Genomic DNA, 25,347 nt, shown 5'->3' on the forward strand with positions numbered 1-25,347 from the left:
TGGATCCAGTGGATCGTGAAGAAGTGCTAAGTAGAACATCCAAAACGAATGTTTTTTGGGACAGTAATCCTTCATTAGTTGGACGTACTCCAATACATAATATTGTGAGACATGCTCAAAGGAGCTGTAGGAAGTCCCAGGTACTTTTCCCCTAAAGACGTATCCTGTACTTTTTTTTCCTGACAATATTGCAGAAGAGATCCTTTTATGTTCAAACCTTGAAGGAAGACGCATCGCTTCTGCAAAAAATAAGTCCTGGAAAAATATCTCAAAAAGAGGAACTTTATGCATATATTGGACTTTTACTGCTGGCAGGGAGTCAAAAATCGTATGATGTTCCAATCAGAGAATTATTTATGGACCCACTTTCTGATCCACACTATAAAGCGACAATGACAGTGGACAGATATGAGGAAATTAGAAGAAACATTCGATTTGATGATAAGCTAAATCGTGCAGCGAGGTTCCAAACAGACAAATTAGCCCCTATCCGTTATATCTGGAACATATTTATCAAAAATTGCACCAAACTTTACAATCCTAGTACTAATGTTATGGTAGATGAGCTACTTGTACCCTTCAGAGGACGTTGCAAGTTCATACAATACATGCCCAGTAAACCAGCCAAGTATGGAATAAAAATCTTCTGGATGCGTGATTCTGCAAATTATTATGGCATAAATGGGCTTATATACCGTGGCAAAGAAGTTGATGCACCAGTACAGAAAGATCTAGGGTGTGAGATTGTGAAAACATTTGCTGTACCAATATACAATTCGGGTAGAAACATTACCATGGACATTTTACCAATGTTGCACTGGGCAATTTTCTGCTTGAAAAAGCTGTTACACTTGTTGGTACTATGAAGCCAAACCGACGAGAAATTCCTCAAGCAATGAAACAATCCACGGCGAGCACTTTATGAGAGTGTCTTTGGTTTCAACAACAAAGCGACACTGGTATCTTACAAAGCGAAGAAGGAGAAATCCGTTATATTACTCAGTACCATGCATTATGATTAGTGTTGAGCATTCCGATACTGAAATATCGGGTATCGGCCGATATTCGCGGTATCGGAATTCCAATACTTAATTCCGATACTTTTACAATATTGAATACCGGAATCGGAAGTTCCCATAATGCCTGCGCTCTGCAGTGTCTCTGAAGGATGACAAGCTGGATGGCAGCGCTCAGCTGAGATCCAGCCTGTCATCAGAATGCCATCCCAGCGTGGGAGAATTCTCCTGATTGTTTAAAAGCCGGCGGGCGGTAAAAAGCCGCCGGCTTTTAAACAATCACACAGCCCCATACTGCTTCCCCGCAGCCTCCCACCCCGATCCTCCGCTCCCCTCGCCACCTCCCATCCCGATCGTAAGTTAGGACCGGGCGGGGAGCACAGCACCAAGGAGCGGGGAGCGAAGGACCCGGGCGGGGAAGCCGGCAGTGAAAAGACTTCACCGCCGGCTTTCCCGTTCTGTGCTGTTCTTTCCCGTCGGTTATTTCAAATGAACAGCTGAGGTATCAGGTGATGCTGATCAGCTGTTCATTTGAAGTCGCCGTGGTGCCCTCAGAGGGTTCACGTGAGTTCATGCTTGACTGCATTGCATGAACTCACATGAACTTTCCCACGGTCGCACAGGTCAGCCTCACCTCCCAGACCATCAGACCGGTCATGATTGGTGTGTGTGGGTGTGTGCGCGGGGTGTGTGCGGTGTCTGCGGGTGTGTGCGGTGTCTGTGCGGTGTGTGCGGGGTCTGTGCGGTGTGTGCGTGCAGGCAGACATAGGCCGATGTGACACTACTACTCCCATCGGCCTATGTCTGTCCCCCGTCCACTCGTGCCAGCAGGATCAGCTCGATGGGAGCAGTAGTTCCCATCAGTCTGATCCTGCTATTTAAATTGCCCTACTGTGTCCCCAATAAATTTTAAATACATGTCATTGGTGGCCAGTGGTTGCCTACAATAAATTAGTTCATACATTACCTGCCCCCGCCGATCGCTGCCTAAAATAAAGTAAAAAATAAAAAACTACACCTATACTCACCTAGACACCTAATTCCCCGAAGCCATCGATCTCCTGTAATAAAATATAAAATAATAAACCACAACCTTATCCTTACCCCTCCGTAGTAGTCCACGAGTGTCCCACGAAGATCTCCAGTTTAGAGCAGCCACATAGAATGTGACCGCTCTGAACCGCTGCCGCCGCTAGAATGATGGGGCCGTAAAGCAGCCCCGTCATTGCATAAGCGGGTTCGCCGGAGTTCAGGCAGCGCTGCTCCGGTCAGCTCCTTTACGGCCCTGCTGTATCGTGAGAAATTCCCACGGTACAGCAGTGCCGTAAAGGAGGTCTCCGGAGCTGCGCTGCCTGAATGCACTCTGGTGACCTCAGTCAGTGGCTCCCGCTTTTTTTTAATTATTTCAGGAAATTCATGAAATAATGAAAAAAAAATTGACGTGGGGCTTCGCACTATATTTGTGTCCAGTCAGGTACAGCAGGCAGGAACGGACTGCCCCCAACCACCAGCTGCCTATTTGTACCTGGCCGGACACAACAATATAGGGAAGCCCTTTTTTTCTTAATTATTTCATGAATTTCATGAAATAATGAAAAAAAAAATACGTGGAGCTTCACCCTATTTTTGTGTCCAGCCAGGTACAACTAGGCAGCTGGGGGCTGGAATCTGCAGCGCAGGGAGACCCAAGCTTTCTGGGCCCCACCCGCTGCAAATTGCAGTCCGCAGCCGCCCCGGAAAATGGCGCGTTCATAGAAGCGCCATCTTCTGGCGCTGTACCCAACTCATCCAGGGCCCTGGTGCGGTGGCTCACTGGGTAATAAAGGGGTTAAGGCCAGCTTGGCATTATCAGCTGGCCCTAAGCCCGAAATTCATGGGGTCACGCCAATATTAGACATGACCACCATGAATTTCTAGTAAAGTATTTAAAAAAAACACAACACCCAGAATAAAGTCCTTTAATTGAAATAAACACACAATTCTTTATTGTTCTAAATTAAACTCTACTTACCGTCACGCCCATTCCAGCTGAAGCCAACGATCTCCTGCAATAAAAGAAAAATAATAAACCAACCTCATCCTTACCTTCCCATGGATCCCACGACAGCTTCAGCTCTGCTACATCGAGATGACAGGCTGGACCGCAGCAGAACGCTGCCATCCAGCCTGTCATCCCACAGACACTGAGAAGCGCAGGCATGCTTGCGCTCCTCAGTGTCTCTCTGTGACATCATCCAGATGAGCCGAGTTCATGTCCAATGAACTCAGCTCACCTCATGCACGTCACTGACAGCGTGGGAAAATTCTCACGCTGAAGCGCTGAGTGCAGGAGAATTTTCCCACGCTGTCAGTGACGTGCATGAGGGGAGCTGAGTTCATTGGACAATGCCTCACCTCATGCACGTCACTGACAGCGTGGGAAAATTCTCACGCTGAAGCGCTGAGTGCAGGAGAATTCTCCCACGCTGTCAGTGACGTGCATGAGGTGAGCCGAGTTCATTGTCGGCTCATCTGGATGCCGTCACAGCGAGACACTGAGGAGCACAAGCATGCCTGCGCTTCTCAGTGTCTGCGGGATGACAGGCTGGATGGCAGCGTTCTGCTGCGGTCCAGCCTGTCATCTCGATGTAGCAGAGCTGAAGCTGTCATGGGAACCATGGAAAGGTAAGGATGAGGTTGCTTTATTATTTTTCTTTTATTGCAGGAGATCGTTGGCTTCAGCTGGAATGGGCGTGACGGTAAGTATGGTTTAATTTAGAACAATAAAGAATTGTGTGTTTATTTCAATTAAAGGACTTTATTCTGGGTGTTTGTGTTTGTTTTTTTAACTTTGACTATGGGGTTAGTAATGGGGGTGTCTTATAGACGCCTCTCCATTACTAACCTGGGCTTAATGTCAGCTGGCATTATAAGCTGACATCAATTCCAACCCTATTACCCCACTGCCACCGCTACAGGGCAGTGGGAAGAGCGAGGCTAAGTGCCAGAGTTGGCGCATCCTATGGATGCGCCATTTCTGGGGCGGCTGACGGCTGGTGTTTCTAGCCTGGGAGGGGGCCAATATTCATGGCACCCTTCCTGGGCTATTAATATCAGCCCCCAGCTGTCTGCCTAGCCTTTGTTAGCTATTAAATTAGGGGGGACCCCACGTCATTTTTTTGGGGGGGGTCCCCCATTTTAATAGCTAGTAAAGGCTAGGCATTCAGCTGGGGGCTGATATTAGCAGCCTGGGGAGCTCCGTGGGTATTACCCCCTTCCCAGGCTTCAAACATCTGCCCCAGCTGTCTGCTTAACCTCCGCTAGAGACTAAAATTAAGGGGAACCCCACGCCAATTTTTTTTTAAATAAATCCTTTATTTTAACACTAAATGACAAGTACAGTAAGCAACACTATCACTGTACTTCATATATATGTGACTGACATGTTTCTATCTAATCTATGTGTGAAGCTCTATTCTGTCTGTTATAAATTGTCGGGTACCGCTGCTGAATTGCCGGCCGGCTTTTTTAAAGAGACGGTGTATGAAAACACTATTATTTTTTTTAATAAATCCTTTGCACTAAATGACAAGTACAGTAAGCAACACTGTCACTGTACTTCATATATATGTGACTGACATGTTTCTATCTATCTAATCTATGTATGAAGCTCTATTCTTTCTGTTGTAAATTGTCGGGTACCGGTGTATGCGCTGATGAATTGCCGGCTTTTCACGTAATACATTCTACATTATTCTTAGTTGTTTTACTTCATGTAGAATTAACCTACAAGGAAAGAAAGGGTTTATTTTCATTCCGATATTTCTGTCCCATTGACTTGCATTGGTTTCCGGTATCGGAATCGGCGATATCCGATACTTTTTGAGTATCGGTCCGATCCAATCCGATACGATATTTCCTGATATCGGAAGGTATCGCTCAACACTAATTATGATTGCAGTATTGACAGCAATGACAGGAGATTGAAACCAGAAATCATCCTGTATTACAATAAAACTAAAGGAGCAGCCTTGAATTCATTCATTATTTATACAGAAACTCATGTAGAATTCCATGCAAGGAGGAAGGCCTTCTATAGGTATATTGCTGCTGCAACCTAAAAACAAAAGTCCTTTTCAAAAGCTACATATTTTCTTTTCCCTATTAATACCTTAAAGTTTGCAGGCACATATTATATACTCAATTTAAAATGGGCAGGACATCCAGTAAGGGACAGGGAATTGGACATGCCGCTGATGGTGCACGCAGAGGCAGAAGTCGTGGGCCAAGTGAAACTGTGCCTGCTTCGGGAGCACAACAAACACGCTCATACACGAGACCTAGCTTCCTATCCCACTTTGCACCACTCTTGAAGCCAAAACAGTGGGAACAGGTTGTTGGTTGGATAGCAGATAATGGTTAAAGCATGTTGTTTCGCAACACCACCCTGTCTTCCACATGTTCCAGTCTCACTAGTCAAGAGTCTGGACCACATAATCCTCAACCTAATCCCCCTTCCTCCCAACATGGTGAGTCCCAGGAGACAAGTGATCCCACAATCGGACACGCCGAGGAGTTCTTTACATTTCCATTTATTGATTCTGGCCTCTCGCCCTGCACGTTTCAAGAGGGACATGAGAAGATCGTGTGTAGTGATGCCCAAATATTTGAGCAGCCACGGTCAGAAGAAGACGACGGTGGGGAACAGCGATTAGTGTCTCAAAAGGTAAATGATTACGAGACACAGTTGCCAACCAGTGATGTTGTTAAGTCAGGATGACCAGAGTGTGAAAGTGGAAGACAAAGTGGTGAATGATGAAGTCACTGACCCAACCTGGGACGCTGCCATGCAGACAGAGGACAGTAGCGCAGTGGGGGAGGGATCTGCAGCACCACAACAGGCAGAACGAGGCTGTTGGGTGGCCAGCAGGAGAAGGCGGGCAACTGTTCCCCAGAGGAGCCACACACAAAGTTCTCAGGCCAAGGGTTGTGTTGCCCAGTCTAGCGCTTTTTTTAAACAAAGTGCAGATGATCAAAGAATGGTAATTTGAAACCTGTGCCATACCAAGATCAGCAGGGGCCTGACCACTACCAGCATGCTCAAGCAGATGGTATCAAAGCACACAACTAGGTAGGCCTAATGCCTGGGTGCACAATCACTCTCTGAGGGTGACACCACTGCCTCTTCCCCTGTGCTTGACAATCCCCTGTCCAGGATGCAGGCGCAGATGCCTCCTGTCATTGCACATTTGCAAGCACCATCAGCAACCATGTCCAATTCTTTGTCCAAGCAGAGCGCTTAGCTGTCCCTATCCCAGGCCTTGGAACGAAAACACCCAGCCAACTACCCACAGGCCCAATCACTAAATGGGCCACTTCCAGACTGCTTGCACTGGAAATGTTGCCATTTAGGCTTGTGGACACTGAGGCTTTCCGCAACCTTAAGGCAGCGGCCATCCCTGGGTACTCTTGCCACAGCAGCCACTATTTTTCCAGGTGTGCTGTCCCCAACTTACACCAGCATGTGTCCTATACCATCACCCAATCCCTAACCAACACAGTTACTGGGAAGGTCCACTTAACCACCAACACGTGGACAAGTGCTTGTGGCCAGGGATTCTACATTTCCCTGATGGCACATTGGGAGAATCTTGTGGAAGCCGGTACAAAGTTGGACCTTGGGACAGCACACATGCTACCGACACGAAGGATTGCTTGCCATAATTCCATCAGGGTTTCCTCCACCCCCTCCTCCTCAATCTCCGAATTGTCATTTCGAAGCAAGTCATCCATATCCATCACAAGCTGGAAGCAATGCACCACTGCCTCGGTGAAGCGGCAACAGGCTCTGCTGAAACTAATTTGTTTAGGTGACAAACAGCACAAGGCCGCAGAGTTATAAGATAAGTTGAAAGATATAACAAACCAGACAGATCTGTGGTTCTCGTCGCTGAACCTACAACCTGGCATGGGTCGTGTGTGATAATGGTGGTAACCCGGTAGCGGCTCTGAAGCTTGAAACAGGCATGCCAAGCCTGGCCTACGTGCTCAACTTACTGGTTCATCAGTTTCTGAAAACCTACCCAGATTTGCATGAGCTACTTGTGAAGGTACGCTATGTGTGTGCCCATTTCCGCAAGTCAGCCTCAGCTGCCATCGGACTGGCAGTGCTACAGCAGCACATGCAAGTGCCAGCTCAATAACTGGTGTGTGCCGCGACCACGGACTGGAACTCTACATTACACATGTTGGCAAGGCTTTGTGAGCAACAGAGGGTAGTAGTTAAATAAAAGCTATAACATGCCCATAGGTATTTCGTTAAGCCTCCACACGCAACAACTGACGAGTGGGCATGGATGTCTATCAGCTGGGAGGTTCTCCAAAACTTTGAGAAATCAACCAAGATGGAAAGAGGCAATGACACCATAATCAGCGTAACCATCCCGCTTCTGTGTATACTCAAATGCTCGCTGCTCACAATTAAAGAGGAAGCTTTGCATGTGGACCAGGTGGAGAGAAAGGAAGAAAGTACACAGGGTGATACTACCCAACCCAGCCTCATCTCCTCAGCATGAATTGGGTAATAATGAGGAGGAGGAACAGAAGATGGTTTCCTGCGCTACAGAGAATACTACCCACACCAGATTTCATCTCTTCTGTTCAACATGGATGGGCTGAAGAGGAGGAGGAGGAGATGGAGAGTCATCCTCCTGGTTGGGTCAGGTAAGTCTTGACTGTTGAAAGTCTGGCATATATGGCTGACTTTATTTCCAGGTGCCTTCCTGTGACCCTCGCATTAAACGCATTTAGGCCAACTACGATTACTGGTGGTTCTCCTTTCTCGACCCACAGTACTAGAACTTTCCATCTTTCCTTCCTGCAGCAGAGAGCACTAGGAAAACGGTGCAATACCAGAAGGCCTTAGTCGAAAAATTAGTCCAAAAATTCATATCTGACAACACTGATGACAGAGGTCATAGTTCCTTGGGCAACAAAGGAGGAGAGACGAAGGAGAGACGAGGGAAATACACATCAGGTCCAACAGGAGCAGGGGAACACCATCAAAGGTCGGGGACAGTTTCATTAGACACTCCCAGCGCCCAGGCCCTGATGCACGGAGTACCCGTCTGACAAGGACAGAAACGTTTTGGAAGATGGTGAAGGAGTACCTAGCCGACATTACCAGCATACTCCATGACTCCTCTGTGCCATACAACTATTGGGTATCCAAGAAGGACACATGGCATGAATTGTCCCTCTAAGCCTTGGAGGAGCTGGCCTGCCCTACTGCTAGCATTTTTTCAGAGTGGGTTTTTAGTGCTGCAGGTGGCATAGTAACTTATAGTCAAATCCACCTGTCAACTGAAAATACTGACAAGCTGACTCATCAAAATGAGTAAGTTCTGGATTTTCCCAGACTTCTCAACACCACCGGATGAGAGCAGAGGAACATAAAGCTAATTCAAATGTTCCTTTTTTTCTGATGTATTCCCATGCACTCCTTCCCATCCAAAAAAAGGGTATACGGTTCATGGTTTCTCCTTTTTCTGGTCGTCCTCCACCACGATATCAGCAGGCCCTCACTCAATTTTTAGAGGGTAAACTGGCGGCCCAGTTTATATGTATACGCCCCCAGAGGTAATAATAATATTTTTTTTTTATATAGTGCCAACATATTCTGCAGCACTTCACAATTAAGTAGGGACATGTACAGACAATATAAACAATACAATGTAACACTTTTCAACAGTTACAGGGGTGAGGTCCCTGCTTGCAAGCTTACAATCTATATTGGGTAAATGTTTTTCAGCCCTTGCACTTATCAAGGCCCCGTCACACTTAGCGACGCTGCAACGATCCCGACAACGATACGACCTGTCAGGGATCGTTGCTGCGTCGCTATGTGGTCACTGGTGAGCTGTCAAACAGGCAGGCTCACCAACGATCAGGGGAGCAGCGACATCGTGGAAAGAATCTTTACACGATGTCCTGCTCCTGGTTACGAGCCTGCTGAAGCAGGCGCAGGCTGGTAACCATGGTAAACATCGGGTTACTAGGGGCACACGCGCTCCTAGTAACCCGTTGTTTATCATGGTTACCACTCTGCTACGGTGAGCGGTTACCGCTCACTTTAGCAGGCTCGTAACCATGATAAACAACGGGTTACTAGGTGCGCGTGTGCCCCTACTAACCTGATGTTTATCATGGTTACGAGCCTGCTAAAGTGAGCGGTAACCTCCCGCTCACTGTAGCAGAGTGGTAACCATGATAAACAACGGGTTATTAGGTGCGCGTGTGCCCCTAGTAACCCGATGTTTACCATGGTTACCAGCCTGATCGCTGCTCCCGCTGGTCACACACAGCGATGTGTGCTGACCAGCGGGAGGGTAATGACCAAAAAATGGTCCAGGACACTTTGCAGCGATCAGCGACCTCACAGCAGGGGCCTGATCGTTGCAAAGTGTCACACATAGCGACATCGCTGGTGAGGTCGCTGTTGCGTCACCAAAACCGTGACACAGCAGCGATCTCGCTATGTGAGACGGGGGCTTCAGTGCATAGGCTTTACCAGTCTAGGAGTCGCTCTCCTTAAAAAGGGGAAAAGTTCCTCCTCTACATGTCTTCCAGGGTGTATTGCAGTCCCTCCTAATTTTTTGGCAGCCCTTGTACTTAGTGCATAGGTTTTATGAGTCTAGGAGTACCACTACCTAACAATTGTAACAGAATGTGTATGAGGCCCTCCTTCATGTCTAATACAGGGGTGTATCGGAATCCCACCACTTCCTTCTAATTTTTGGCAGATCTTGCATTGTCCTCATAGGCTTTGTGAGTTTCAGAGTCACTCCTTCATAAATTAAAGAGGATGTATCTGACCATGTCACACATACCACATGCCCAGATAAGGTAGTAAAATGTTAAAATTACATTTACCGGTGGGTGTAGTTTAATTCCCCCTCTATTACTGTAGTCATAGGCGACAGGAAAATACAGTGAGATGGTGGGGATCTTTTTAATTCTGCCTTATATACAAGTCATTATACAGGAAAAAATGTTTCCTAACATTTTTTCTCGTAAAATCCATTTTATCTTCGGTTTTGTATGTTTTATTGTCAGTCCATAAAAGTGGAGTAATGTTCCCAGCAGCGACCTGGGAGTCAGAGATGCTTCCAGGAGTCTTCCTCATCCTGTTCCCAATCCATTTCAATGCTGCATACATCCAATTCCGCGATTTTCCTGCCCCCTCCAGCCCTCCTGTTACGGTCATCTGAAAAAAGTTTCTCGTTGACTTACATTATACTCGTTACTAGAGTTGAGCCTATCCGAGTGTCCGACCTGCTCGATTCGAGTACTTAAGCATTTTAGTGCTTCATCATCACTAATCGGTAGTTTGACGACACAGTGTCACCCAGGCTACTGGTGCAGGGGTGAGTTATTCTTAATTATGCCAGATGTATTGTTCCATTGTTCAGTAGGTCACGGGATATGAGCCATTGTTTCATAGGAGAATGTAAGTGGACTCTTGTATGCTAATCTGTGGAATACCTGCTGATTATATATGGTATCAGCCCCCTGCGATTTATAAGTCTGCACACCTTGGAGGTCAAATCTGGAGGTTAATGTAACAATCGAATAGTAAGGGATTACCTCCCCCTACCTTCTCCAAATGCTGTGGGAGAAGCCCCTGAATGAGAGCTGTGGATATAAAATGGGCCTGCCTCGCTAGAACCGATCATGGGTGTTACTGCAGGGTGTCGGCCCTCATATAGCGCTGACACCCACTTTTTAATGGCGCCAACGCGAGGAGCCCGCGTGATCGTCACTCCATACAGCCCCATCTCCAGCCCACAGTCGGCATTTCCAACTTGACTTTTTATTTTTTTTTTGGAAAATGTATGAAAAAATTCACAGACAGATGATAATTTTTTACAGAGATTGGAAAATGGTAATAAATCATTGTAAGTGATGCAGGTGTGCGGTTTCTGATAAGGAGACACTGTCACAGGCTCTGTAACCGGATGACAATTAGAAGTTTCTCAGCTTCAAAAAAAAAAAAAAAATCAGACGCATCAAGTTTTTTTTTCTTTTACAGACAAAGCAAACACACGCGCCTTATTCTAACTGACTGTGCTGGAATGTCTGGACAGATGATAACCCTACCCACCAACATACAGTCCCATGTAAATAACCCCCACTCCCTTCAGCACTATTCAGCATGCAGGCCCATGTAAGTAACATCACTTCATCTCCAGTCAAACATACAGCCCCATGTAACTAACCTCACCCCCTCCTCTGAAATACAGTACCTCGCCTCCTCTCCATTCAGCTCTATATTACAGACAGTCCCAAGTAAAGACCATCACACCCTTTACTTAAACCCTTTCAGCATGCAGCTCCATGTAAATAACATCATTCCAACTCTTCAGCCCCATCAAACATGCAGTCCCATGTAAACATCCAACTGCCCTTCTCGTCAGCACTATCCAGCCTACATACCCATGTAAATAAAATGACTCCCTTCAGCTCCATCCAACCTGCAGTCCCATGTACATATCACCTCCCCTTCCCTTCAGCACATTCCCGTGTAAATAACCTAATGCCCCCTCCCCTAAGTACCTGCCAGTACGTCCTGTACACACGTGCAGACAAACGCAGAGCTGCTGCTGCTTCAGCTTCCTGTTATGAGCTGTGTCCCTTGAAGCCCCGCCCTTTCTCCCAAGAGCCCCGCCCTTTCCCGTGACGTCATGCCTAACGAGACCAACTCCACTGTAGCTGGCTGTACTGGTGACAGGTAATACATGTCGTGTCGTTATATCGTGACACAGACCGTTATCACGCTGGAATGTACGATCAGCAGAGTTATTATTCAGCGTGCAGTGGTGTTACATAGTGGTGTCTCATTGTAAGATGCTATTGGGTTTGTGTAGTTGGACCATTCTTACAGTGCAGTGGTAGCAGCAGGATCACAACTTTACTAGGCTGTGTATGCTTATACTGCTGTGTATAGCATCAGCTGCAGGTCCTGTGGGGGTGTAATATATACTATATATAATGTAGGGTCCCAGGTGTCCAGTGCTGCACTGCTGGAGTTAGGAGCTCCCCACCTGTCCACTGTGAGGGTCCTAACAACTCCTCCATGGAAAACTAGAAAAGTGAGGTATTCCTCTACTACACTACTGCACTCTGACATTACTACCGGAAGTACTGCCACACTACTGCACTCTGACATTACTACCGGAAGTACTGCCACACTACTGCACTCTGACATTACTACCGGAAGTACTGCCACACTACTGCACTCTGACATTACTACCGGAAGTACTGCCACACTACTGCACTCTGACATTACTACCGGAAGTACTGCCACACTACTGCACTCTGACATTACTACCGGAAGTACTGCCACACTACTGCACTCTGACATTACTACCGGAAGTACTGCCACACTACTGCACTCTGACATTACTACCGGAAGTACTGCCACACTACTGCACTCTGACATTACTACCGGAAGTACTGCCACACTACTGCACTCTGACATTACTACCGGAAGTACTGTCACACTACTGCACTCTGACATTACTACCGGAAGTACTGCCACACTACTGCACTCTGACATTACTACCGGAAGTACTGCCACACTACTGCACTCTGACATTACTACCGGAAGTACTGCCACACTACTGCACTCTGACATTACTACCGGAAGTACTGCCACACTACTGCACTCTGACATTACTACCGGAAGCACTGCCACACTACTGCACTCTGACATTACTACCGGTAGTACTGCCACACTACTGCACTCTGACATTACTACCGGAAGTACTGCCACACTACTGCACTCTGACATTACTACCGGTAGTACTGCCACACTACTGCACTCTGACATTACTACCGGTAGTACTGCCACACTACTGCACTCTGACATTACTACCGGAAGTACTGCCACACTACTGCACTCTGACATTACTACCGGTAGTACTGCCACACTACTGCACTCTGACATTACTACCGGAAGTACTGCCACACTACTGCACTCTGACATTACTACCGGTAGTACTGCCACACTACTGCACTCTGACATTACTACCGGTAGTACTGCCACACTACTGCACTCTGACATTACTACCGGTAGTACTGCCACGCTACTGCACTCTGACATTACTACGGGTAGTACTGCCACGCTACTGCACTCTAACATTGCTACCGGTAGTACTGCCACGCTACTGCACTCTGACATTACTACCGGTAGTACTGCCACGCTACTGCACTCTGACATTACTACCAGAAGTACTGCCACACTACTGCACTCTGACATTGCTACCAGAAGTACTGCCACACTACTGCACTCTGACATTACTACCGGAAGTACTGCCACACTACTGCACTCTGACATTACTACCGGAAGTACTGCCACACTACTGCACTCTGACATTACTACCGGTAGTACTGCCACACTACTGCACTCTGACTTTACTACCGGAAGTACTGCCACACTACTGCACTCTGACATTACTACCGGAAGTACTGCCACACTACTGCACTCTGACATTACTACCGGAAGTACTGCCACACTACTGCACTCTGACATTACTACCGGTAGTACTGCCACACTACTGAACTCTGACATTACTACCGGTAGTACTGCCACGCTACTGCACTCTGACATTACTACCGGTAGTACTGCCACGCTACTGCACTCTGACATTACTACCGGTAGTACTGCCACACTACTGCACTCTGACATTACTACCAGAAGTACTGCCACACTACTGCACTCTGACATTACTACCAGAAGTACTGCCACACTACTGCACTCTGACATTACTACCGGTAGTACTGCCACACTACTGCACTCTGACATTACTACCGGAAGTACTACCACACTACTGCACTCTGACATTACTACCGGAAGTACTACCACACTACTGCACTCTGACATTACTACCGGAAGTACTGCCACACTACTGCACTCTGACTTTACTACCGGAAGTACTGCCACACTACTGCACGCTGACATTACTACCGGAAGTACTGCCACACTACTGCACTCTGACATTACTACCGGTAGTACTGCCACACTACTGCACTCTGACATTACTACCGGTAGTACTGCCACACTACTGCACTCTGACATTACTACCGGAAGTACTGCCACACTACTGCACTCTGACATTACTACCGGAAGTACTGCCACACTACTGCACTCTGACATTACTACCGGAAGTACTGCCACACTACTGCACTCTGACATTACTACCGGAAGTACTGTCACACTACTGCACTCTGACATTACTACCGGAAGTACTGCCACACTACTGCACTCTGACATTACTACCGGAAGTACTGCCACACTACTGTACTCTGACATTACTACCGGAAGTACTGCCACACTACTGCACTCTGACATTACTACCGGAAGTACTACCACACTACTGCACTCTGACATTACTACCGGAAGTACTACCACACTACTGCACTCTGACATTACTACCGGAAGTACTGCCACACTACTGCACTCTGACTTTACTACCGGAAGTACTGCCACACTACTGCACGCTGACATTACTACCGGAAGTACTGCCACACTACTGCACTCTGACATTACTACTGGAAGTACTGCCACACTACTGTACTCTGACATTACTACCGGTAGTACTGCCACACTACTGCACTCTGACATTACTACCGGTAGTACTGCCACACTACTGCACTCTGACATTACTACCGGTAGTACTGCCACACTACTGCACTCTGACATTACTATCGGTAGTACTGCCACACTACTGTACACTGACATTACTACCGGTAGTACTGCCACACTACTGTACTCTGATATTACTATCATTATGACACTACTGTACTCTGACATTACTAGTAGTACTATATTACTGTACTCTGATATTACTAGTACTACTATACTTCTGCACTCTGACATTACTAGTACTACAACTCTACTATACTCTGACAATACTAGCACAACGAAACTACTGCACTCTGATATTACTAATACTATACTTCTGCACTCTGATATTACTAGTACTACTATACTTCTGCACTCTGACATTACTAGTACTACAACACTACTGTACTCTGACATTAATAGCACTATCACACTTCTGCACTCTGATATTACTAGTACTACTGCACTCTGATATTACTAGTACTACTATACTTCTGCACTCTGATATTACTTATACTATACTTCTGCACTCTGATATTACTAGTACTACAACACTACTGTACTCTGACATTAATAGCACTATCACACTTCTGCACTCTGATATTACTAGTACTACTGCACTCTGATATTACTAGTACTACTATACTTCTGCACTCTGATATTACTTATACTATACTTCTGCACTCTGATATTACTAGTACTACAACACTACTGTACTCTGATATTAATAGCACTAACACACTTCTGCACTCTGATATTACTAGTAGTACTATACTTCTGCACTCTGATATTACTAGTAGTACTATACTTCTGTACTCTGATATTACTAGTACTACAACACTACTGTACTCTAACATTAATATAACTAACACACTTCTGCACTCTGATATTACTAGTACTACTTTACTTCTGCACTCTGATATTACTAGTAGTACTTTACTACTGCACTCTGATATTACTAGTAGTACTATACTTCTGTACTCTGATATTACTAGTACTACAACACTACTGTACTCTAACATTAATATAACTAACACACTTCTGCACTCTGATATTACTAGTACTACTTTACTTCTGCACTCTGATATTACTAGTAGTACTTTACTACTGCACTCTGATATTACTAGTACTACTTTAGTACTGCTCTCTGACATTAATATAACTAACACATTTCTGCACTCTGATATTACTAGTACTACTATACTTCTGCTCTTTGACTTTACACTTCACTAATACTATACTTCTGCACTCTGACATTACTAGTACTACTTTAGTACTGCACTCTGATATTATTAGTACTACTATACTTCTGCACTCTGATATTACTTATACTATACTTCTGCATTCCGATATTACTTATACTATACTTCTGCACTCTGATATTACTAGTACTACTTTACTTCTGCACTCTGATATTACTAGTAGTACTTTACTACTGCACTCTGATATTACTAGTAGTACTATACTTCTGTACTCTGATATTACTAGTACTACAACACTACTGTACTCTAACATTAATATAACTAACACACTTCTGCACTCTGATATTACTAGTACTACTTTACTTCTGCACTCTGATATTACTAGTAGTACTTTACTACTGCACTCTGATATTACTAGTACTACTTTAGTACTGCTCTCTGACATTAATATAACTAACACATTTCTGCACTCTGATATTACTAGTACTACTATACTTCTGCTCTTTGACTTTACACTTCACTAATACTATACTTCTGCACTCTGACATTACTAGTACTACTTTAGTACTGCACTCTGATATTACTAGTACTACTATACTTCTGCACTCTGATATTACTTATACTATACTTCTGCACTCTGATATTACTTATACTATACTTCTGCACTCTGATATTACTAGTACTACAACACTACTGTACTCTGATATTACTAGTACCTACAACACTACTGTACTCTGACATTAATAGCACTAACACACTTCTGCACTCTGATATTACTAGTACTACTTTACTTCTGCACTCTGATATTACTAGTACTACCGTACTACTACCATATTACTGTACTCTGACATTACTAGTACTTTATCCCATCTCAAAATTTCTGGCCGATTATAGTGGTCGTGATGTCAACAGGAAGTAGCAAATGGGTAAGATCAGTGAGGGTAGATATTTCTTCTTTTTTTTACCAGGCTGAGTCCTTTTACCCTTTAATTAGTCCTGTGGGTACATTGAACCCCAAGCAGGTTTGTTTTTGTCATATTTCTGCAAGTATGGAAGGTAGGTAACTGTCCTTTTCGGCAGCTTCCCAGTTCGGGCGCCACTCCACGCAACTAACTGAAGGTTAAATTAGCCTCATTGTAGGTTTTAGAGCCCAAACTGTTTGTTTAAAAGGAGATCTTTCAGCACCTATTAATTACCAGCACAAACTGCTCTAGCCATGTTATGCTTTGCCTGACGCTCAGTATAGTGATGTAAGTATTATGTGTATTCTCACCCGCATGCCACTGCAAGGTGCCAGTAAAGGTTGTAAACGGCGCATGTTAATCATCCACAAATCATGTCCATTCCTCAGCCCCCTTCTGCACCTGCTAGTGAATATTCATATGTCTGCTGCTCTGTCTCAGGCTTGATGACGAGGTTGATGGCAGGGCACGTTCGATTGAAGGAGTCTTGGCGGGATTGGAGCAGTGAATTTGCATGTGGAGGACTAGGTGACATGTGCATAACACTGTGCGGGCTACTTGGGGCTTCAGCACGTGCTTTGTTAGCTGGATTGCAGCATGGTACAGAAGGTGAATACAAAGGATTTTACTACTTACCGTAAAATGTATTTCTTGTTGCCTTTATTGGGGGACACAGGTGACCATGGGTATATGCTGGTGCCGCCAGGAGGCTGACACTAAGAATTATAACTAAGAAAAAGAGTCAGGCTACACCCACCTACTGACAACCAAGCTATTCAGTTAGTGAGAAAAGCAGTAGGCGAAGCAGAAAAACAATTCTTTATTTAATGCTCACGCTCAACGGGGCAACATGAACGAAGGGATGGGTGCTGTGTCCCCCCTTGATGGAGATTGTACAGTAAGTACAAAAATCCTCTTTTCTTGGTCACTTCATTGGAGGACACAGGAGACCATGGGATGCCCCAAAGCAGTCTTTAGGGTGTGCCACCATGCTGCCTTCCAGGTACAATGATAGATGTGCGATGAGGATGGCTTTCAGTGGTGAGAATAGATAAGGAAGGGAGAACTGTGACCAAGGAAGCACCAGGGCGTTGGAGGAGACGGCTAGATGATCGCGAGCTCTGGACACGAACCGGGGCACCTTGTGATTGTGTCTGGAGTGCCCCACCGAAGACAGATCTGTTCGAAGATGGTTGGATGTAGGGACCACTCTGCCACAGTTAGCCCCACAGGAAGTCTGCGACCTAGTCATGCATTCCCGGGATGTGTACTGCTGAAGTAGCTGTGATTATTCCTTCCGCCCAGTCAAGAATCTGAGAGACGTCTGACATTGCTTGATGACTGCGAGTTCCTCCTTGGTGGTTGATGTAGGCCACAACGGTGGCGTTGTCGGACTGGATCCGAAAAGAGAGACCTGACAGCTGATCCTGCCAACTCATTAGGGCAAGACGAATTGCTCTGAGTTCCAGGATGTTGATTGGTAGGAGGACTTTGTGGCTCTTCCACTGAACGTGCACTGTAAAATTCCGGAAGACTGCTCCCCAACCGAGTAGGCAGGTGTCAGTCATCACGATCTGCCACTGAATAGGGAGGAAGGAACAACCAAGAAAAATGAGGGGCAAATCCCGCCACCATAACAGAGACTGTCTAACCCGGGGAAAAAGACAAATAAGACGATCCAGGGAGATGACAGACTTGTGCCAGCAGAAAAGTAGTGGCAGCTGCAATGGTATGGTGTGGAACTGGGCAAACAGGATTGCTTCGATGACCGCCACCATCTTGTCTAGAACGCTTATGCAGAAGCGGAGAGGAAGAGGAGACAGGCAGCACAGGGACTGAATGCCAGTCTGTATGGCTTAGACTGCTGATGAGCTCTGCCATGGTGGTGCGGAGTAGTAAGTGGGTCTGACTCACTCTGGATAGTGGTCAAGGTACCCGGTGCAGAGGTTGGCAATGGATAGTCGCTCCATGATGGTGACCAGTGTCTGAGCTGACTCGCCCAGGGTGATGGGGACGACTCGGTACCCGGGCCTTTTGCCTGACCTTGGGGATGTCGCGGTGGTCGGCTCCCGGGCCCGTACTCTGGGGTCAGCTTTTAAAAAGGGATTGGTTTATTTATTAGTTTTATTAAAGTTCGTGACGCCACCTGTGGCTTCTGGTGAGAATCACCAGCGCTGCGCAGTCCACTGAGGCCGATGATAAGGCAGCTCGATGGTATAGCTCCCCACAGGTGGAGCTGGGCCTCAGGGCAGCGTACGGAAAGGGGGATGCAGGACAGGTGAGACCCAGCCGGGTCAGAGCAAGAACGGGGACGGACACGGTTGTCACTTCAGTACCTTTTACTGATGGAAATTCAGGCACGTCCGGGCCCTCACTAGGCTACTCACACTAACGACAGCTTGCCGCGCTTCACCGATCTTATGGCGCCAGCACACCTAAAGCTCACTATTCAGAGCTACACTGAGTCTGGACTGTGCTCCACTGTAGGAACTCTCTCAACAGACTTGACTAAGCTGAGCTCGACTCTGTATTCAGGTCTGTACTTGCTGAACTCTCCAGAGGAACTTAACTGCCTGGCTCCACCTTCCCTATTTATATCCCTAACGGGCTCCCTCTGCTGGTCTGAGGTGGAAGGTGGAGATGTGTGAATGTTTATGGGGGCCTCTTGTGGAGGAATCCATCAATGCACTCTTCTAGGATCTGTGATACCAAGCACAGCTGGGCGTCACATTTTCCCCTAGCAAAGCTCAGCACTCCCAGGCTGAAGTACATTTTAAAACAACAATAAGAAACATTAACAATCTTCCCTTTATGGGAGGCACCAAGCTTAAACGTTGCATAACAATATAAAAAAATACAAAGTGTCCTCAGGATTCAAGTCTCTTGTGGTGAGGTTCCCAGACAGGATGTCCATCTCACAGGGTAGAGTACTTGGTGGTTTTGAGGGACCTGTCCCAAACCCTAAACGTAGGCCCTGGGGTGGCTGCAGGGCATGAAGATCCCGAGTTGGACCTCCAATAGAGCCACTGCAGACAAGTTTTACTTCTGAGGTCGCCTAAAAAGGGCACTCCAGGGAGTGCAATTATATACAAAAAGCAGTTTTTGGGCTGCACATAGTCCTCAGCCACGAAGTTCTTTATGCAAACAATAAAGGAATTAATAAAGTGTCCATGTCACTTGAACTGTTCAATAATAAAGCAAAGCACAAAATAATATACATTTGCATGAAAATACACAATAATACACAATACCCCAGGGGTAACTATCTACAGTTATATGAAAAAGTTTGGGCACCCCTATTAATCTTAAGCTTAATGTTTTATAAAAATTGGTGTTTTTGCAACAGCTATTTCAGTTTGATATATGTAATAACTGTTGGACACAGTAATGTTTCTGCCTTGAAATGAGGTTTATTGTACTAACAGATAATGTGCAATCTGCATTCAAACAAAATTTGACAGGTGCATAAGTATGGGCACCCTTATCATTTTCTTGTCTTAAATACTCCTACCTACTTTTTACTGACTTACTAAAGCACTTTTTTTGGTTTTGTAACCTCATTGAGCTTTGAACTTCATAGCCAGGTGTATGCAATCATGATAAAAGCTACTTAAAGTGGCCACTTGCAAGTTGTTCTCCTGTTTGAATATCCTCTGAAGAGTGTCATCATGGGCTCCTCAAAACAACTGTCAAATGATATGAAAACAAAGATTATTCAACATAGTTGTTCAGGGGAAGGATACAAAAAGCTGTCTCAGAGATTTAACCTGTCAGTTTCCACTGTGAGGAACACAGTAAGGAAATGGAAGAACACAGGGACAGTTCTTGTTAAGGCCAGAAGTGGCAGGTCAAGAAAAACATCAGAAAGGCAGAGAAGAAGAATGGTGAGATCAGTCAAGGACAATCCTCAGACCACCTCCAGAGAGCTGCAGCATCAACTTGCTGCAGATGGTGTCACTGTGCATCGGTCAACTATACAACGCACTTTGCACAAGGAGAAGCTGTATGGGAGAGTGATGCGAAAGAAGCCGTTTCTGCAAGCACGCCACAAACAGAGTCGGTGTCACGCTGTCTCTGTATACTGGAGGTAGGGGGCCTAAGCTGACCCTAAGCTGGGGCCCTGACTAATCCCTCTACCTGGAGGTACTGTTAAAGGTACAGAGGTCCAGGCCGCCAGCGTAACCCCTACCTCCTGAGGATCCCTGCACCTAAGTAATCTAGTCCTGAGAAGGACCCCGATAACAACAAAAGGGGACAAGTAATAATATGCCCACACACAGTACTTAGACGAACGAGACAGTACAAGGGAAAAACCAAAACCACCTTGCATACAAAAACTACACAACTACAACAGAGGGAACACCAACGGGAAAGGAGATAAATGATAAAGCGAGGAAGGGAAAAAACTCTCCGAATACACTTATCTCTGAAACTCCAAATACCACGATCCGCTCTGTTAGTCTGCATGAAATGCTTTCACCGACACTTCCCTAACAGACCAGCAGGCATTTGAAGGAGTCTCACTACAGCAGCATTGATTGCAGCTGGGCGAGGCTGGACCTAGTCTAGCACAGAGAGAGAGAGAATTAACTCCCTCACTGCCGAAAAACACAAAGCACCAAAAAGTCAGCTGCGAGAAGTCAGGCTGTGTAATCGTGACGATCTTCGTGGCGACACACCCGTGACAGTCGGCTGAGGTATGCAAAAGCACATTTGGAGAAGCCAATTTCTTTTTGGAAGAAGGTCCTGTGGACTGATGAAACCAAGATTGAGTTGTTTGGTCATACAAAAAGGCGTTATGCATGGTGGCAAAAAAACACAGCATTCCAAGAAAAACACTTGCTACCCACAGTAAAATTTGGTGGAGGTTCCATCATGCTTTGGGGCTGTGTGGCCAATGCCGGCACCGGGAATCTTGTTAAAGTTGAGGGACGCATGGATTCCACTCAGTATCAGCAGATTCTTGACAATAATGTTCAAGAATCAGTGATAAAGTTGAAGTTACGCAGAGGATGGATCTTTCAGCAAGACAATGATCCAAAACACCGCTCCAAATCTACTCAGGCATTCATGCAGAGGAACAATTACAATGTTCTGGAATGGCCATCCCAGTCCCCAGACCTGAATATCATTGAACATCTGTGGGATCATTTGAAGAGGGCTGTCCATGCTCGGCGACCATCAAACTTTACTGAACTGGAATTGTTTTGTAAAGAGGAATGGTCAAAAATACCTTCATCCAGGATCCAGGAACTCATTAAAAGCTACAGGAAGCGACTAGAGGCTGTTATTTTTGCAAAAGGAGGATCTACTAAATATTAATGTCACTTTTCTGGTGAGGTGCCCATACTTATGCACCTGTCAAATTTTGTTTGAATGCAGATTGCACATTTTCTGTTAGTACAATAAACCTCTTTTCAAGGCAGAAACATTACTGTGTCCAACAGTTATTACATATATCAAACTGAAATAGCTGTTGTAAAAACACCAATTTTTATAAAACAATAAGCTTAAGATTAATAGGGGTGCCCAAACTTTTTCATATAACTGTACATTTTCAGAAATTTTGACTATTTACTGAGTGTACCTGACAGGGGGTTGACCTCGCGTGCTACGTGTTGATCTGCGTAGTACCGGTATGCGTGCAGTACTAGTAGGTACACTACCTCCCAATGTGTTAAGACTAGGTGTGGAGGGGCTACAAGGCTGCATTGACCTCACTACTGGACTAGCATGTATACCATTGGCTGGGCCTTCTTGCTCTGTTCCAACCGGGGATCCTTCTTCCAGGGATTCTGCTTGAGCAGGCTCTTCTGCAGCACTTATAGGTTCTTCTTGCTGTGGGTAGAAGGTGATTACAGGGATGACTACTGCTCCTCCTAGTTGAGGCCAATCTTCCGGGAAATCTCCTAAGTCAGTGTGGATCACTGTTTCTTTGGGCTCTTCCGGTTTGGTGAGAGGCGCTTCTTCTTGGGGTTTCAGTAAGTCTGGACACAACTTTAGGTGGTCCCTGGACACTGTAGCAGACGTTCTTCCTCCATCTCTACTAATTATGCAGGTCTTCTTATTATCAAATCTTGACTGTAACACAGTGTAGGGTTCTCTCTCCCACTGGTCATCAAGTTTGTGGTTTCGTCTTTTCCTTTTCAATACTGTTTCACCAGGTGTGAAGGGTTCTGCGGGCGCGTTTTTGTTGTAGTGTGCCTCCTGCTTTTCTCTCACCCGAGTGAGACTGTCCTCGACACAGGCTTGTACTCTCCTGTACTGCTCTTGTCTGGTCGTGTCCCAGTCCTCAGTGGTCATATCAGCTTCAGGCTCAACAACACCAAGCTCCAGGTCCATGGGCAGCTTTCCTGGCCTTGCTCGCATGAGATATGCCAGAGTACAGTTGGTGGAGCTTACTGGTATATGATTGCACAGATCCACTAGGTCAGGTAGTAGGTCTGGTCACTGATTCCTCTCCTCAAGTGGTATGGTCTTTAGCAGGTCGATGATGATGTTGTTCATCTTTTCGCAGAGACCGTTGGTCTGTGGGTGGTACGGTGTAGTTCTTATCTTCTTACACCCGTACAAATGGCAGAACTCCTTAAACAGCTCAGCCTCAAAGGCCGGGCCTTGGTCCGTCAGCACCTGCTCAGGGTATCCATGGGGTCTGCAGAAACACGCCTGGAAGGTTTTTGCTGCTGTCTCCACCGTCAGGTCTTTGACGGGGGCGACCACCAGGAAACGTGAGTAGTGATCTACCATGGTCAGGGCGTAGGAATACCCTGACCTGCTGGGTGAGAACTTGACATGGTCCAGGGCCACAATCTCCAGGGGTCGAGTCGTCTTGATGGGTTGCAGGGGTGCCTTCTGGCTGCTGTAGTCTTTTCTTCTGAGGCTACAGGGTCCACAGTCTCGGCACCACCTCTCAATGGAGCTGCGCATTCCTACCCAGTAGAATCGACACTTCAGCAGGGTCTCTAGCTTTTTCCAGCCAAAGTGCCCCGCCTGATCGTGGTAGGCCTCCAACACCATTTGGATGTCTGTCTTGGGGACCACTATCTGCCATACCGTCTCATGGGTTTTTGGATTGACGTACCTCCGGCACAGCTTCTCACGGTAGATAAATAGCCGGCTCCTCTCTTTCCACAGCTGCTTTGCTTGGAGAGACGCTTCCTTTTCCAGGGAGGCACCTTCTTGGGTTATCAGCTCCTTGATGCGGCTGACAACCGGGTCACTGTCCTGGGTCTCTTTCCAGCTGTGGTGAGGCAGGGGGTTTAACGTCTTTCCACGCTGCCTCCTGGAGGCTCTTTGCTCGTGGATCATCCCATTCCGGTGAAAGGCAGGTAGCTCAATCTCTTCCAGGTCATCCACTTCTTCTTCTGTGTCTGACTGGTGAGGCATCCTGGACAGGGCATCGGCGTTGGCGTTCTTACGGCCCGCCCGATATTTAATTGTAAATTGGTAATTTGACAGCCGAGCCATCCATCGTTGTTCCAGTGCTCCTAGCTTAGCTGTTTCAAGATGGGTCAAGGGGTTGTTATCAGTGTAGGCAGTGAACTTGCTGGAGGCCAGATAGTGCTTGAACCTTTCAGTGATGGCCCAGACCAAGGCTAGGAACTCCAACTTAAAGCTGCTATAGTTCTCTGGGTTCCTCTCGGTCGGGCGGAGCTTCCTGCTTGCGTATGCGATTACCTTCTATTGGCCATTCTGCTTCTGACTTAGGACAGCGCCCAGCCCTTCGTTGCTGGCATCCGTATACAGCAGGAACGGTTGGCTGTAGTCAGGGTAGGCTTGGATCTCATCGCCTGTCAGGATCTCCTTCATCTCCTGAAACGACTCGGCTTGCTCCTTACCCCAATGGAGTGGGGGGTTTCTGCCTTTGGGTGACTGCCCTACCAGGAGGTCTTGCAGAGGAGCTGCCTTTTTAGTGTAGTCTTTTATGAACCTCCGGTAGTATCCTACTAGTCCCAGAAACTGACGCACCTCCTTGAGGTTCTTCGGCTCCGGCCACTTCTGTATGGCAGTGATCTTCTCCGGGTCTGGTGCTACCACTTCCGGACTAACAATGTGCCCCAGGTACTGTACCTTTCTCTTGAGCAGGTGGCACTTTGAGGGCTTCAGCTTCATCCCGTACCGGGACAGTGACTCAAATACCTCCGCCAGGTGCTTCAAGTGGTCCTCGTACGTCTTGGAGTACACTATCACATCATCCAGGTAAAGTAACACAGTCTCGAAGTTACGGTGTCCCAGGCTGCACTCCATCAATCTCTGGAACGTTCCAGGGGCATTGCTGAGTCCAAACGGCATACTGTTGAACTCGCAGAGTCCCATCGGGGTTGTAAAGGCCGTCTTTTCCCGATCCACCTCAGCGACAGCTACTTGCCAGTACCCACTAGTGAGGTCAAGGGTGGAAAAGTAATTTGCTGACTTTAAGTCAGCCACGGACTCCTCTATGCGTGGTAAAGGGTATGCATCTTTATGTGTAATGCGATTTACTTGTCGGTAATCCACACACATTC

General features: G+C 46.4%; 2 protein-coding genes across 2 annotated transcripts in view; one reads left to right on the forward strand and one right to left on the reverse strand.

Annotated features, from left to right (window-relative positions):
• The window catches only part of LOC141273057 (uncharacterized), a 35,709-nt gene extending 23,990 nt beyond the window's left edge, over nt 1–11,719 (reverse strand). The window contains exon 1 of the mRNA XM_073684394.1: nt 11,610–11,719. The gene's annotated coding sequence lies outside the window, so the exon portion shown is untranslated. The remainder of the gene's footprint in view (nt 1–11,609) is intronic.
• LOC141273056 (uncharacterized) overlaps nt 11,705–25,347 on the forward strand; it is a 29,272-nt gene continuing 15,629 nt past the window's right edge. The window contains exon 1 of the mRNA XM_073684391.1: nt 11,705–11,784. Coding sequence (XP_073540492.1) covers nt 11,738–11,784 — 47 coding nt within the window. The 5' untranslated portion in view covers nt 11,705–11,737. The remainder of the gene's footprint in view (nt 11,785–25,347) is intronic.

This window comes from Phyllobates terribilis, unplaced genomic scaffold (genome assembly GCF_046119375.1).
Source record: "Phyllobates terribilis strain yellow unplaced genomic scaffold, ASM4611937v1 Scaffold_5__5_contigs__length_657084704, whole genome shotgun sequence".
Lineage (NCBI taxonomy): Eukaryota > Metazoa > Chordata > Amphibia > Anura > Dendrobatidae > Phyllobates > Phyllobates terribilis.